The sequence below is a fragment of the Chelonoidis abingdonii genome, chromosome 1 (assembly GCF_003597395.2).
Source record: "Chelonoidis abingdonii isolate Lonesome George chromosome 1, CheloAbing_2.0, whole genome shotgun sequence".
NCBI lineage: Eukaryota > Metazoa > Chordata > Testudines > Testudinidae > Chelonoidis > Chelonoidis abingdonii.
The window spans coordinates 117,893,993-117,906,342 of NC_133769.1; the positions used below are offsets into that span (position 1 = coordinate 117,893,993).

At 42.9% G+C, this 12,350-nt stretch overlaps 1 protein-coding gene across 4 annotated transcripts in view; it reads right to left on the reverse strand.

Annotated features, from left to right (window-relative positions):
* DCP1B (decapping mRNA 1B) overlaps positions 1-12,350 on the reverse strand; it is a 74,041-nt gene that overhangs the window by 17,080 nt on the left and 44,611 nt on the right. For 3 of the 4 annotated variants that reach the window (XM_032796716.2, XM_032796718.2, XM_075069571.1), the window contains 2 exons: positions 5,708-5,774; positions 3,871-4,006 (listed from right to left, as the gene is read on the reverse strand). In XM_032796716.2, the coding sequence (XP_032652607.1) occupies positions 3,871-4,006; positions 5,708-5,774 (203 nt within the window). Of the gene's footprint in view, positions 1-3,870; positions 4,007-5,707; positions 5,775-11,129; positions 11,635-12,350 lie in introns of those variants that run through there. The other variant, XM_032796720.2, reaches the window with a different exon arrangement.

Below are 12,350 nucleotides of genomic sequence, written 5' to 3' on the forward strand. Positions count from 1 at the left end.
TACTACTAAAGAAACAATGGGGTGGTCTGAGTAGCAGATGCAAAACTGGCAGGATTCAAAGGACTGATCATAAGCCAGAATAGCTATCAAACAGTTAAAAATAAACTTGAGAGATATACAAGGCAGAGTGGACTGAAAACTATCCAGTGCATCCATTTCTAATACACCTATCACCATGGGAAAACTAATGAGAAAGAGAGGGACAGATTGGTTCACTGACTGCATGAGGAGGCCAATAAAGAAGATCTTGAGGGGAGTTAGAGAAGGCAGGGTATTTATGTCCTGGTTCTATGGAATGCTGGGCTTGAGGGAACTGCCCTAACTGCCAACTACTTCTCAAAATAGTTCAGTGGCTGTGTGGACAGGCATGTAACTCCTACAATAGTGCTCGGGTGAGGAAATGTCATGAAGGAGAATCAAAGTTCAGTTCATACACCTGCGATCCTGCTGTTCTGCTTCAACCTCTGGATCAGATGCTGCCTTCAGCACTGGTTTTTGGAGGCACAAACACAGACATGCTAAAAGGGCTGCTAGCAGCAAGGTAGAAAACGTTAGTTCAGTTCTTGAATCTTCCTTCATGCTGTGCCCATTGGGCATAAGGTCAGCAACTGCTTCAAGCAACAGGACTAGGAAACTATGACAACCAAATAGTAAACTTTGCCCTGAAAGGAGAACTGCAAAGCAAAAATGGAACTCGAGTTAACTATAAAATGCTGTACTGAATGCCCTCTGGCTAGGCTGGGTGGGCAGCATTCAACACAGAGACCTATATAAGCTAACCTGCTACAATTTTTGACCCTCAGTGTAAAAACTTGTTAGTATACACTACTGAAGATGTCTGGGGTATCTCAAATGTCAAAAGTCTCATCAATCCAAGTGCAGACTGTGGTATTTGATAGCACACAATTGTGAATTTTAGGAGCTCTTCAAATGAATTAGGAAGTACCAAGAGGATTTCACAGAAGGCAAGAATTTATATTGATTTCTATGCTCAATGCCCCAAGACCTGGTTAATGAGGGCAGAAATCTGGGCTTAACTAAAGTTTCACTTTTGCTTTGCAGTTGCCCTTTAAAACCTGTTACATATGGATGACGTAGAAAGACAACATCAGAACAGCAATTTGAAGATCCAGTATGGAAGAGTGAAGAGTGTGCCAATAACATTAAAATAGATATTTGTGTTAAGAAAAGTTTCCTTTACATTAATCAACACCGAATGGCATATGTCATTGTGTTGTCTATTCACCTATCTTTGTTAGGTCCCTCTGGAGTTACTTCACCTTTAAAGTTTGTGCATGCAGCATCCACACACGGAGTTACAGAGCAGCACTTTGATGCACACTGCTATTCAACCCCCACTTAGTCTGAGCTGTACAGCAATGTAGACATGCCCTTAAGTCACTTCGGCTCTTTGGAGAATTTTACCACTGGACTTCAATGAAAGAAAACAGACCTCTTGAATGCACTGAAACCTGCTTGTTTATCTTGTCTGTTCCTACTCTATGGCCTGGTCTACACTGGGGGAGGGGATGGTGTCGATGTAAGATACGCAACTTCAGCTATGCTATTCTCATAGCTGAAGTCAACTTCTCTTATTTCGACTTACCTCCCGTCCTCACGGTGCGGGATCGAAGGCCGCGGCTCCCCCGTTGACTCCACTTCCACCTCTCACTCTGGTGGAGTTCCAGAGTCGACGGGGAGTGCATTCGGGGATCGATCTATTGCATCTAAACCAGATGCGATAAATCGATCCCCGATAGATCGATCGCTACCCGCCGATCCGGCGGGTAGTATGGACGTACCCTATGGCTCACGAGGCTTCCATTATCCTCCCAAATCACAGAGAATGCAGAAGCGTTAAGTACACTTGACAAGCTGATTTCAGCACAATGAGTCTTGAGACAATCTGGCAAGAAAATATAACAGTTGTGAAGTGGTCAAAAACAATGGTAGTTATGCAGTATAGTGGCATTTGAAATAGGGGTGTCTTTTGAGGCAAGGGGGATAGCTGCCTCCCCAGACCTTGGTTTGCCTTCCTCCTCTGACTTTTCATAGGTCTATATACTCCATTGTGTCTTTCACTTTTTACTCCTTCTCCGAACTCTGCAGGATATAATATATCCTATAACAATGTTTTAGATGCTGATGCAACTTTGACCTTTCCTCCCAAATTTTTCTGAAATGATACCCCTGATTTAATTTAAAAATAAATCTGTGCGTCACTATTTGTCGCCTTCCTCCTTTCGTAATTTTATGTTACTAAGGACACTGGCATGAAAACATGATCTCTAGTCTGTACCAGGTCAGCTGTTCCTGCTGCTTTTGCCCCAGCTGAAGGCGAAGTGCTCTGTTGCAGAATATTTCCTTGGCAACCAATTATGATGCCACAAACATAGGATTACATGGGGCATAAGCAGCAGCAGCAAATTTACAAAATATTCAGACTTTGTTTGCAGAAATATCTCAGAGGAAAATATTTTTGTATTTCTCCTCTTCTATTATCCTACTACATAAATTTATATGAATAAAGGGAGAGAGAGAGAATTTTCTCTGTCTATCATTCATTCATCACAAAGATATCTGAGCACAAGCCTAATGTTTTTCTAGATTTTCCAGAAGGTACCATTATAGTTTTTTCAATAGTGGCTATTCAAATTAGTTGTAAACATTTTATTGTATATGAAGCAACAAAGTTTTGATCCAAGCCTAGGTACCAATTCAGGATTAAATTACATATCAAGTCTTCTTTTTGTCATCTGTTTAAAGCATTAAACCCACCTCTTACACAGAACAGATCTCAAGATGCTGGTTTCAAAAGCAGCTCTGCCACAAGAAACAAAGGCTACATTTCATGGGAGCCAAGAAAATTCATTACAGCCTTGCTTAAAATCTTATTAGTAACCACATTTCACAAAAGAAATAAAATCACCTCTCTTTAAATTGCTTGTGTTAAAAAAAAAAAATATTCCCAGATCCAAAACTCTTATATGTTATGAGCTCATTATTCAATGGCGCTGCATATGAAAGAGAGTAAACAGCAGCAGGATCCAACGGAGGATCTGGAATAATTTACACCATTGATATGAATAATTGAAATGATTAGACTTCTAATCTGAAAGGTAAAACATTTTGGGCTGCTCAGTAATAAAGAGAAGAAAGTTAATTAATCCATTAGTTACTTAGGTGTCTTAGAAACTCCAGAACACAGAGGAAGCATGTGGGTTCGAATTATACTAGGTTTCAAACCTTTTCATTTTCATCCATCAATGACTAAACTACATCTCACGAACTACATTTAAAAACAGTTACTTACATGCTAGGTAGGGGTCTTCTCAACCAACACTAATGTTTAAAAAGACATTAGATATTTGTCAAAGAGACTGAGAATAACTTCCCAGCAGCTAGAAGCCACCACGAGTACGTCATCCACATTAAAGAAGTTACAGCTCTGAGGCACCAATGAATAGGCAAGGAGTATGTAGATTCATGTGTCAAAAAATCAAAGTCACTGAAATGTATCCCATAAGCACACATCACTTAGATAATACTTCATTCTGCCATGAGTGCAGAGGACTAGACTAGGTGACCTCTCAAGGTCCCCTCCAGTCCTATGATTCTATGATCACTTAATGATACCCCCACAGAAAAACAAAAATTCCTATATGTAGTATTTTCCTTAGAAGATACTGATACACAAACATGAAATTGTTTTGCATGTTTTGTCAGGGAAAACCACATCAGGCATATTGCTCCAACACTGTAATTATTTGGTGTTTGCAAAGTAATTTTACAAAAAGAACATAAATCCATTATAAAACAAAACAGAGGTGGTGTCACGTTATCATGATGCTCAAAGGAAATTTTACACACCTTGGTATATTCATCTTTGGCCTTGGTAAGCATACGTAAGATATCCACTTCCTTGCTATCACCAGAGCTCTGGATCATTGGAGAGGCTCCTGCTCCAGCCACCTGCCGTGCTTTGAATTGCTCCTGCTGAGTTAGACTGGAAGTGAGGGGTAAAGTGGGAATCCATAAGGCAGAAATAAATGAAAATATCAAGTTCAACCACGATTGTTTTTAATTACTAAACAAAACTCTAGAAGTCTATATATTTTTGCAGTCTATATAAAAGGATGGTTTGACTGGGGACAAGATGAAGTTTCCTCCAAATTCTGTGCACACAGGGCCATAAAGACTTGAATTTCTGAAACTAAATCACAGGTTCCATAGCCAGAAGGTACAGAGAATTTATTGTGTTATTCAGTTCTGACTGGTGGTGGGAGGTGGGGAACAGACACAATTCAGTCATTAACTTGTAGTAAATGACCAATTTCCTGCCCCAGGTGTTTTATAATTGCAGCAGAATGCTGAGAGTTCTAGCACACAGCCACTTGGCTGAGCTACAGGGTATTTTTTAATCTATATGAAATGCTGTTATTATAAACCACTACACATGGTTTCCAATAGCATGAATCATGTGAAAACTAGTCTTTATTGTAGTAAATTACCAGTTTGAGAGTACCTAATCACCACCAACTGCAACTTGAGCTAGTTAACTAATATTAGCTGTTAAAAGCCCAGGTTTCCTAGGGATCATTGCTTATTTCTGTAAATTGTTTCTCTATCAATTATTTCTTGGGTCACAATTTAGCCACTTCAGTGCTGTATGACATGCTGTGGTGATTTTTTTCTTCTGTCTTATAAACCACTGTATTTCTCACTGTATGTATGCCTACTAGGGCATACTATGTATGCTGCAGTGTAAACATACCCTAAGGCCTCAAAAACTTTGATAAGATTTTATCAAAAATTAAGGACCTCCAACCCCTTTCCCATCAAAAACAAACAAATAAAATGTTGCCAAAAAGCAGGCATATATAGCAGGGTAAAGGAGCGAGCCATCAGATATAGAGCAGTAGGCAGAGAAGGGATGGGCTCTGCCAGCAATGGACTCTTAAAGAAAGCAGTGAAAAAGCTAGATGAGTGGACATCAGTAATACTATCAGAAATGAAATGTTGCACAGAATATATATGGTTTTATGTGAGGTGTTTGATCTCTGATTTGATTGTATAATTAGAGCTTATAAAAAACTGAAAATTGTTTTATTAAGCAAACAAATATATTGAAGTCAAAGCCTTATGTTTCAGAAAAATGACAAAGAACTTAATCTTGCACATTTTGTTAAAAAAAAGAGGAGAAATAGAAGGAGTTGTTCAAGGTTAACATAGAAAGGACATATAAAAATACAGAAAAAACCTGCAGGCATTCTTTATTAATGTCCCCTCTTCCCACTTACCCCTTTTCTTTTTCTTGCACACCTGTAACGGTTACTCCTTTTAAAACTACAGGTCCCCCAAAAGAGCGGGGAAATTATTGATTCTAACCCCAATGTAGTAATTTTTCATTGAGACACTCTCTGAAATAGATCTGTAAGGTTTTAGAGAATAAATCAGATGACCCATTACATTCTGATATAATTTGAGAGATACCAAATTATGTAAAAGGTACTGTATTGTTTACACATTTATTTTTAAATATATAATATTTAGTGATGTGTGACACAATATTATTTTCAACAAGTTCAGTATAAATGGGGTTAATGTTCAGAGGTGTAATACCATCCAAGCAATATAATGTGCATGTATATACAGAAGTACATACACATAAAGAGCACAAAAATCTTGTTTACCCATCATCACTTACTTTTTCATGAGCTCTGCAATTCTTTGGCATTCTTCCTTATCATAAAACCAAATTCCATAAATGGACACTGTAAATGCACATCAAACACAAACTATGAGCATCTTCTCATACATAGTATTCCACCTGACAGCAACTCTCTTTGGAGTGGGTAGTTAAAGGTGACTTGCAAAAGATTTTTTTAAAAATGTTTCTTTAAAATATTATATTATATTATATATATAATTTTTTTTTCCTGATTACATATATGTCAATTCTGGTCTTCCTTGATTTTGCTGGAGGATTTATTGGATATCTCAGAGACTGTACATTGCTAGCTTTCAGACCTGTGTGGGAGCGTGGAATCCTTTTCTCCACAATGTTAGTTATTGGAGTTAAACAATACTCAACAAAAAACAAATTCTCCTTCTCTTCTCAAATTGCTTGACTTACATTTACTTAGCTTTTGTCATGTGATGGGGGGGAGGGATAGCTCAGTGGTTTGAGCAGTGGCCTACTAAACCCACAGTTATGAGTTCAGTCCTTGAAGGGGCCATTGGGGGATTGGTCCTGCTTTGAGCAGGGGGTTGGACTAGATGATCTCTTGAGGTCCCTTCCAACCCTAATAATCTATGATTTTACCAGTTATCAGTGTATTATACGTAAACAGAACCTGAATTAGTAATGCAACAAACAAGTGGAAAAACAGTTTAAAAAACAAAAACCACCTTTCAGACCCTTCTTACATACTATACAAAGGAAAAGCACAACCCCAATTTTTCCCCTTTGCAGGTCACCTTTTATGTTGTCCATTACCACTCCTCCCTCTCCCCCAAAAGTAACAAATTATATACTAGAAGATGCATCCAATCCCAGGACTTGAAAATACAGTCTAGTCCACAAACGTAACTTCCTGCAGCCCTGCCCAGCAGCAGATTTAAATGTACTGACAATATAAAATTCTCAAAAACATCCAGACTTATGCCCTGCCCACAGCAATGAAACCATGATGACTGCAATAAACAGTTGTAGCTAGCATGACGTTCTTGTTCAGTGCAAAACAAGAAGTTTTCCAATCAGAAACATGTTACATAACTGCATACACCTAGTGGAGTACAGCTACAACAATATTTGGCTGTCAAGTGTCTGAGAAAGGAGCTCCTGCCTATGCAGATCAGGGAAACTGTGCTAACTGTAACCTTGTTACAATATAGTTATTGCTAGCGTGGTCAGCACAGTCGGGACAGGGATACTTAAAATGAAATGAAAATAGAAGACAGCATTTTTACACATTCAGACTGTTAATTAAACTCACTGTCGTGTGTCCTATAACTCTCTCTGTATTATGGTGACCCAGTGCAATCACTCCTATTCTATACATCTATTTCCACAGCCTTATTGTGGAATGAAAACTTGGCATAGGAGGTTTACGCTGGAAAGGACTTTGTTAACATTTGAAAAGAAAATTAGCTTACAGCTGTTTGTAAGGCAAAGAAATGCAATGAGCTGTCCGCCCCATTTCCCCTCAAATTTTCAGCCATTTGTTATTTGCAAGTCATTTGTATAACTAAAAAAGGACTGAAGTTAAATTTGCCAAAAGATTATCTTTAAATATGATTTAATCACAATGTCCTGGCAGGGTGGAGCAAGGAGGACACAAACTAAATAGGCAATGAACAGCACATTTTAAAACTATATATGGTGCGTATCATTAATTTTCAGAATAGTGTCATGATGATTTTATTACTTGTCTAAATAAGACATTCTATACCATAGGCTGTGATGGTTCCAAAACTTATGTATAAATACATAACCGAGCTGTTGGTGTAAATTGTGCAAATAATGAACATCCTATACAGAAAAGAAAATTAAACTTTAAAACCTTCATTTAAAAACACTGAGTTTATAACACAAACCAATAAAGGTCAGGAATGTTAAACTGCAAACCTTTGAAACTAAACATGAGATCTGTTTTTAGGATCCCTAATTACTAACAGAGTATGCATAAACTCAAAAAACTAAACATCCTTTTTTATACAAAATATTTGAAAAATTCATTGTTCTGTTAGGTCCTGTTTACACTGCAAACAGTACAATAACTGAATCCTTCAATACAATACAGTAGAGGACAGATGTGATTAAAACACAGTTAAGACTGAACATTGTTTTAAAAAGTTTTACCAAACCATTGTAAAGGCTCTGCAAAGTCCCATCTACCCAATCATGTCCAACTTGTATTTTAATTGTGTCAAGGTGCTACTGTACTGTAAATTGGGCTCTAGTATAGGAGTGGTCATAGCGTAAGACCATAGTTGCCTGCCATATCTTCAGTTCAAAAATCTTTATTCTTCCAAAGAAATTTATATTTGACACCTGGGAAATTTACATCACTAAAATCAATTACAAGTCAACGAAACACAATAATCTCTTTCTTTGTTAACATGGGCTAACAGGAACACCCTACCACCTCTGGCCACGGACAATTTAAAATCTGGAACCAATAGCAAGAGCAACCCTGCAGATTTCAATTCCTGTGACAGAACATGAACAGAGACACGCTCTCTCTCTAATTACCTGGGTAACAGACCATTTTAGATTTCATAGGTTATAATGAACAGTTTGACATGCACTCAGAAGCAGACAGACAACATGTGTTGATCACAGAGCATGGAATGTTGACTACTAAAGTGATCTGGCCTATTCAAGTGACACTCCACCACATCAGTTGAAGGTTTGAGTTCTTTTCTCAGGTAGCCTCAAGGCATATGTCCTCACTGCAGAGTAAGCCTAGGCCAGTGGTCCCCAACGCGGTGCCCATGGGCACCAAGGCACCCACCGGGGCATTTATGTGCACGCGCCTAGTGCTCAGTAGGGGAGAGAAGCTGCGGCCCCATGACTGCCGGGGACAGAGAACTCCGGGGCTGCAGGCGCCGGTGTTCTTGGTCCCTCGCAGGCGCGGGGCTGTGGCTTAAGCTGGAGAGAAGCCGCGACCCCACGCCTGCTGAAGACAGAGAACACCAGGGCTGCTTGGGGTGGCAAAAAGCTGGGAGCCGGCCCTGGCCAGAGCCCTGCCACTGGAGAGCCAGAGCATCGTCCCCTGGAGCTGAGCCCGGGCTGCGGTGGTCAGTGGGGCTCCTGGAGTGTGTGAGGAGCCAGGGAGGGAGGGAGGGAGGGAAGCAGGATCTGGGATGCTGGGAGGGAGGAGGGGTCCTGCTGCCGCTGCGAGTCTCCCCAGGGCGGCGCAGTGTTTCCCTGCCCGAGTAGGCTGTGCAGGGCGCCACTGGGCTGGGCAGGGGGTGTGGATTCCGGCTCGCGACTGGCTGGGCTGCCCGAGCTGCCAGGGAGCTGCCCCCTCCTGCCCCTGGACTCGGCCTGCCGCGCACCTCCCCCGCCTCAGCCCCGTGCTGCTTGCCCCAGGCCCCCACAGCGCCAGGGGCGGGGAGAGGTAGAGCCTGGCTCGGAGCAGGGCAGCTGGGGATACTGTCCTGCCAGGGGACCCCTGCGGCTCGGGCACCTAGGGGTCAGTGTCCGTCCTCTCGGCTCTGTCTGCACGGGGCTGGGGAAGCAGCTGTCAGTGCCTGCCCCTCTCAGCCTTTGCACCCCCCACCTCGCTCACGGCCTCTTCACTTGTACTTCCCCCCATTGCTCCTTTGCTGAACCCCTTCCCCTTGTACTCTCCGTTTACCCGCACCTCTCCCCTTATACTCTCCCCCAGCCCTCTCGTCCTGCACTTCCCCCTTCCCCTGCAACCCTTCTGATACCCCCTCTCCTCCTTCAGGAGTACATCACATCCCGCTTCTCTGCCAGTGTAGAGCCCCCAAGCACCCCCAAACCCACTCCTCTGCCTGAACCCTCTTTACTAGATCCCCATCCCTTTCCAGGTTCAAGGTTTGAGGGTTAGTCCCTATGCCTTCCATGTGCATTTGGGTGTGGGTGGGGGGAGAGCAATGGTGGGTGGGAGAGCCCAGGGCTGGGGTGGGGGACAGGCAAAAATTTTTTTGCTTGGGATGGCAAAAAACCTAGAGCTGGCCCTGCCCCGGCAGGCACGGAGCCCGCCTAGTGCCAAGCAGGGAAGAGAAGCCGCGGCCCCACGCCTGTTGGGGACAGAGTATTCTGGAGCTGCGGGAACCAGTGTTCTCTGTCCTCGCGGCTTCTCTCTGGATTCATATATTATGTAATATTAAATATGATGTTTTTCATATTATTTAATGTACAAACACAAAATCAGCCTTGAAAAATTGTCTGCGCCCACCACGCATTTCTGAAAACATGAATATGCTGCTAGCCACAAAAAGGTTGGGGACCACTGGCCGAGGCTCTTACTCGGATGTTGACTTTAACTCCCTTCCAGTCCACCCATAGAAACCTCCCACCAGAATTAAGTTAAGCTTTCAACCCAGGCTACCTTGCCTGGCTGGAAGTATAGAGCCAGGGCTGCACTTTCACTCAGGCTGGCAATCTGCCCTCTTTGCAGCGAGGAGGCAAAATCACTTGAGGGCTATTGTCCTCCAATGCCTTCCCGAAAGGACAGATACGTTTGTCCACGACTCAGAAAGAAACAATCACTGCAGCACAAAGAACCATGAGATGTGCCCCCAGAAGTCGTAGTGTCACACACAAGGGAGTGCCTGGCTTTTCACACCCGGGGTAGGCTAACCAGTGCTCAGTCTTGGGTGCTGATTACTTGGGATAACTGCAGTAAAGATAAACCCAAGCAGAGCATCTTGTTGAAACCTCAATTTATGGCTTATCTACACTGGCAATTTACAGCTCTGCAACTTTCTTGCTTAGGGGTGTGAAAAAACACACCCCGAGCGCAACAAGTTTCAGCGCTGTAAAGTGGCAGTGTAGACAGTGCACCAGTGTTGGGAGCTGTGCTCCAGCACTGGGAGCTACGCCCCTTGTGGAGGTGGTGTTTTTAGAGTGCTGGGAGAGCTGTCTCCCAACGCTGCGCTGCAACCACACAAAGCACGTGAAAGCGCTGCCACAGCAGTGCTTTAGCATTGCCAGTACAGACTAGCCCTTAGATTACTAAAGCATGGATTACTGGGACAAAGTGAGTTAAGAGTGGAACAGCCACATGCTCCTAGCCAGTCACAGATGGAAAAGGCAATACATACTATAGTTAGTACCTAAGAATCCAGGAGCATCAATAAATCTAAAATGACAGCAGACTACAAAAACTGTAATGGCAATGGCCTGGCATATCCCTGTAATAAAAGTTGAACTCAGACACCACCAAATTCTCTGGAAGCATTCTAGTACTTATTACAATAATTTGTCTCACCTAGACTGAGTCTAAACCAGATTGCTCCTATCCATTCCTCTAACTCTATCAGGCAGTGTTTGGCAAAAAACAAAACAAAAAATTAGATCTGAGTATCATCTGCCAAGTGGTAATCTCACAGGCCAAAATGTGTCTTTGCTTCCCCCACACTATACTTACACATTTAACAAAGGAGGAAGAGGATACTCCTCATCTTTTGAGATCTGTTCCAGAGAAAAGAAGAAATCTACTGAAAGGCCTCTTTTATCCATTCCTGTAAGGCTTTGCAGGGTGTTAGCAAAACAAACATATCATGGACAATGATATCAAAAGATGCTGACAGAGCTAACAAAACCACATGGACTCTGTAAGAACCAAAGACTAATTAGGAGGAGCTGGTCAGACTCATACTGCTTACTGAAAGAAATGTGATTCAGTATCAATCTTATACATTTTATTAAGACTCTCAGGGTTTGGCTACACTTGCAGGTGTGCAGTGCTGGGAGTTACAGCTGTCTTCGTACAGCTGTGTAGGGAAAGCACTGGAGTGTGGCCACGCTGACACCTACCAGCGCTGCAGTGTGGCCACATTTGCAGCATTTGCAGCGGTGTTGAGAGTGGTGCATTATGGGCAGCTATCCCACAGAGCACCTCGTCCCATTTTGGCGCTGTGGGTTGTGGGAAGAGGGTGGAGGGTGCAGGTCATTCTGCTTCCTGTCCCAACGGCCCGTGATGCATTGCTTCACATCCCAGCAATCCCTGATTTTACATCCACGTTTGGCACCAACTTGACTCTCTCAAAGGTTTCTGTGCAGCGTGATTTCTGTGGGAAACAGAGCCCTAACTGCTGAGGAGTATGCTGACGAGTCTCGTCAGCACATCACGTTTGGCAGCTGAGCTATTCCTTAAGATCCAAAGTGATGAGGAGTCCGACAATGATAGTGAGTCGCCTGACACATATGACACAAAATTGCTGCTGGCATTCATGGAAATGCTCAGCACCGTGGAATGCTGCTTTTGGGCTTGGGAAACAAGCACTGAGTGGTGGGATCACATCATCGTGGAAGTCTGGGATGACAAGCAGCGGCTGCAGAACTTTCGGATGAGAAAAACCACTTTCATGGGACTGTGTGCTGACCTCGCCCCCGCCCTGCGGCGCAAGGACACAAGATTGAGAGCTGTCCTGCTGGTGGAGAAGCGAGTGGCTATTGCAATCTGGAAGTTGGCAACTCCAGACAGCTACCGATCGGTCAGGAACCACTTTGGAGTGGGAAAGTCGACCGTTGGAATCGTTTTGATGCAAGTCTGCAGGGCCATTAATCGCATCCTGCTAAGAAGAACCATGACTCTGGGGAACGTGCAGGACATTGTGGATGGGTTTGCACAAAGGGGTTTCCCTAA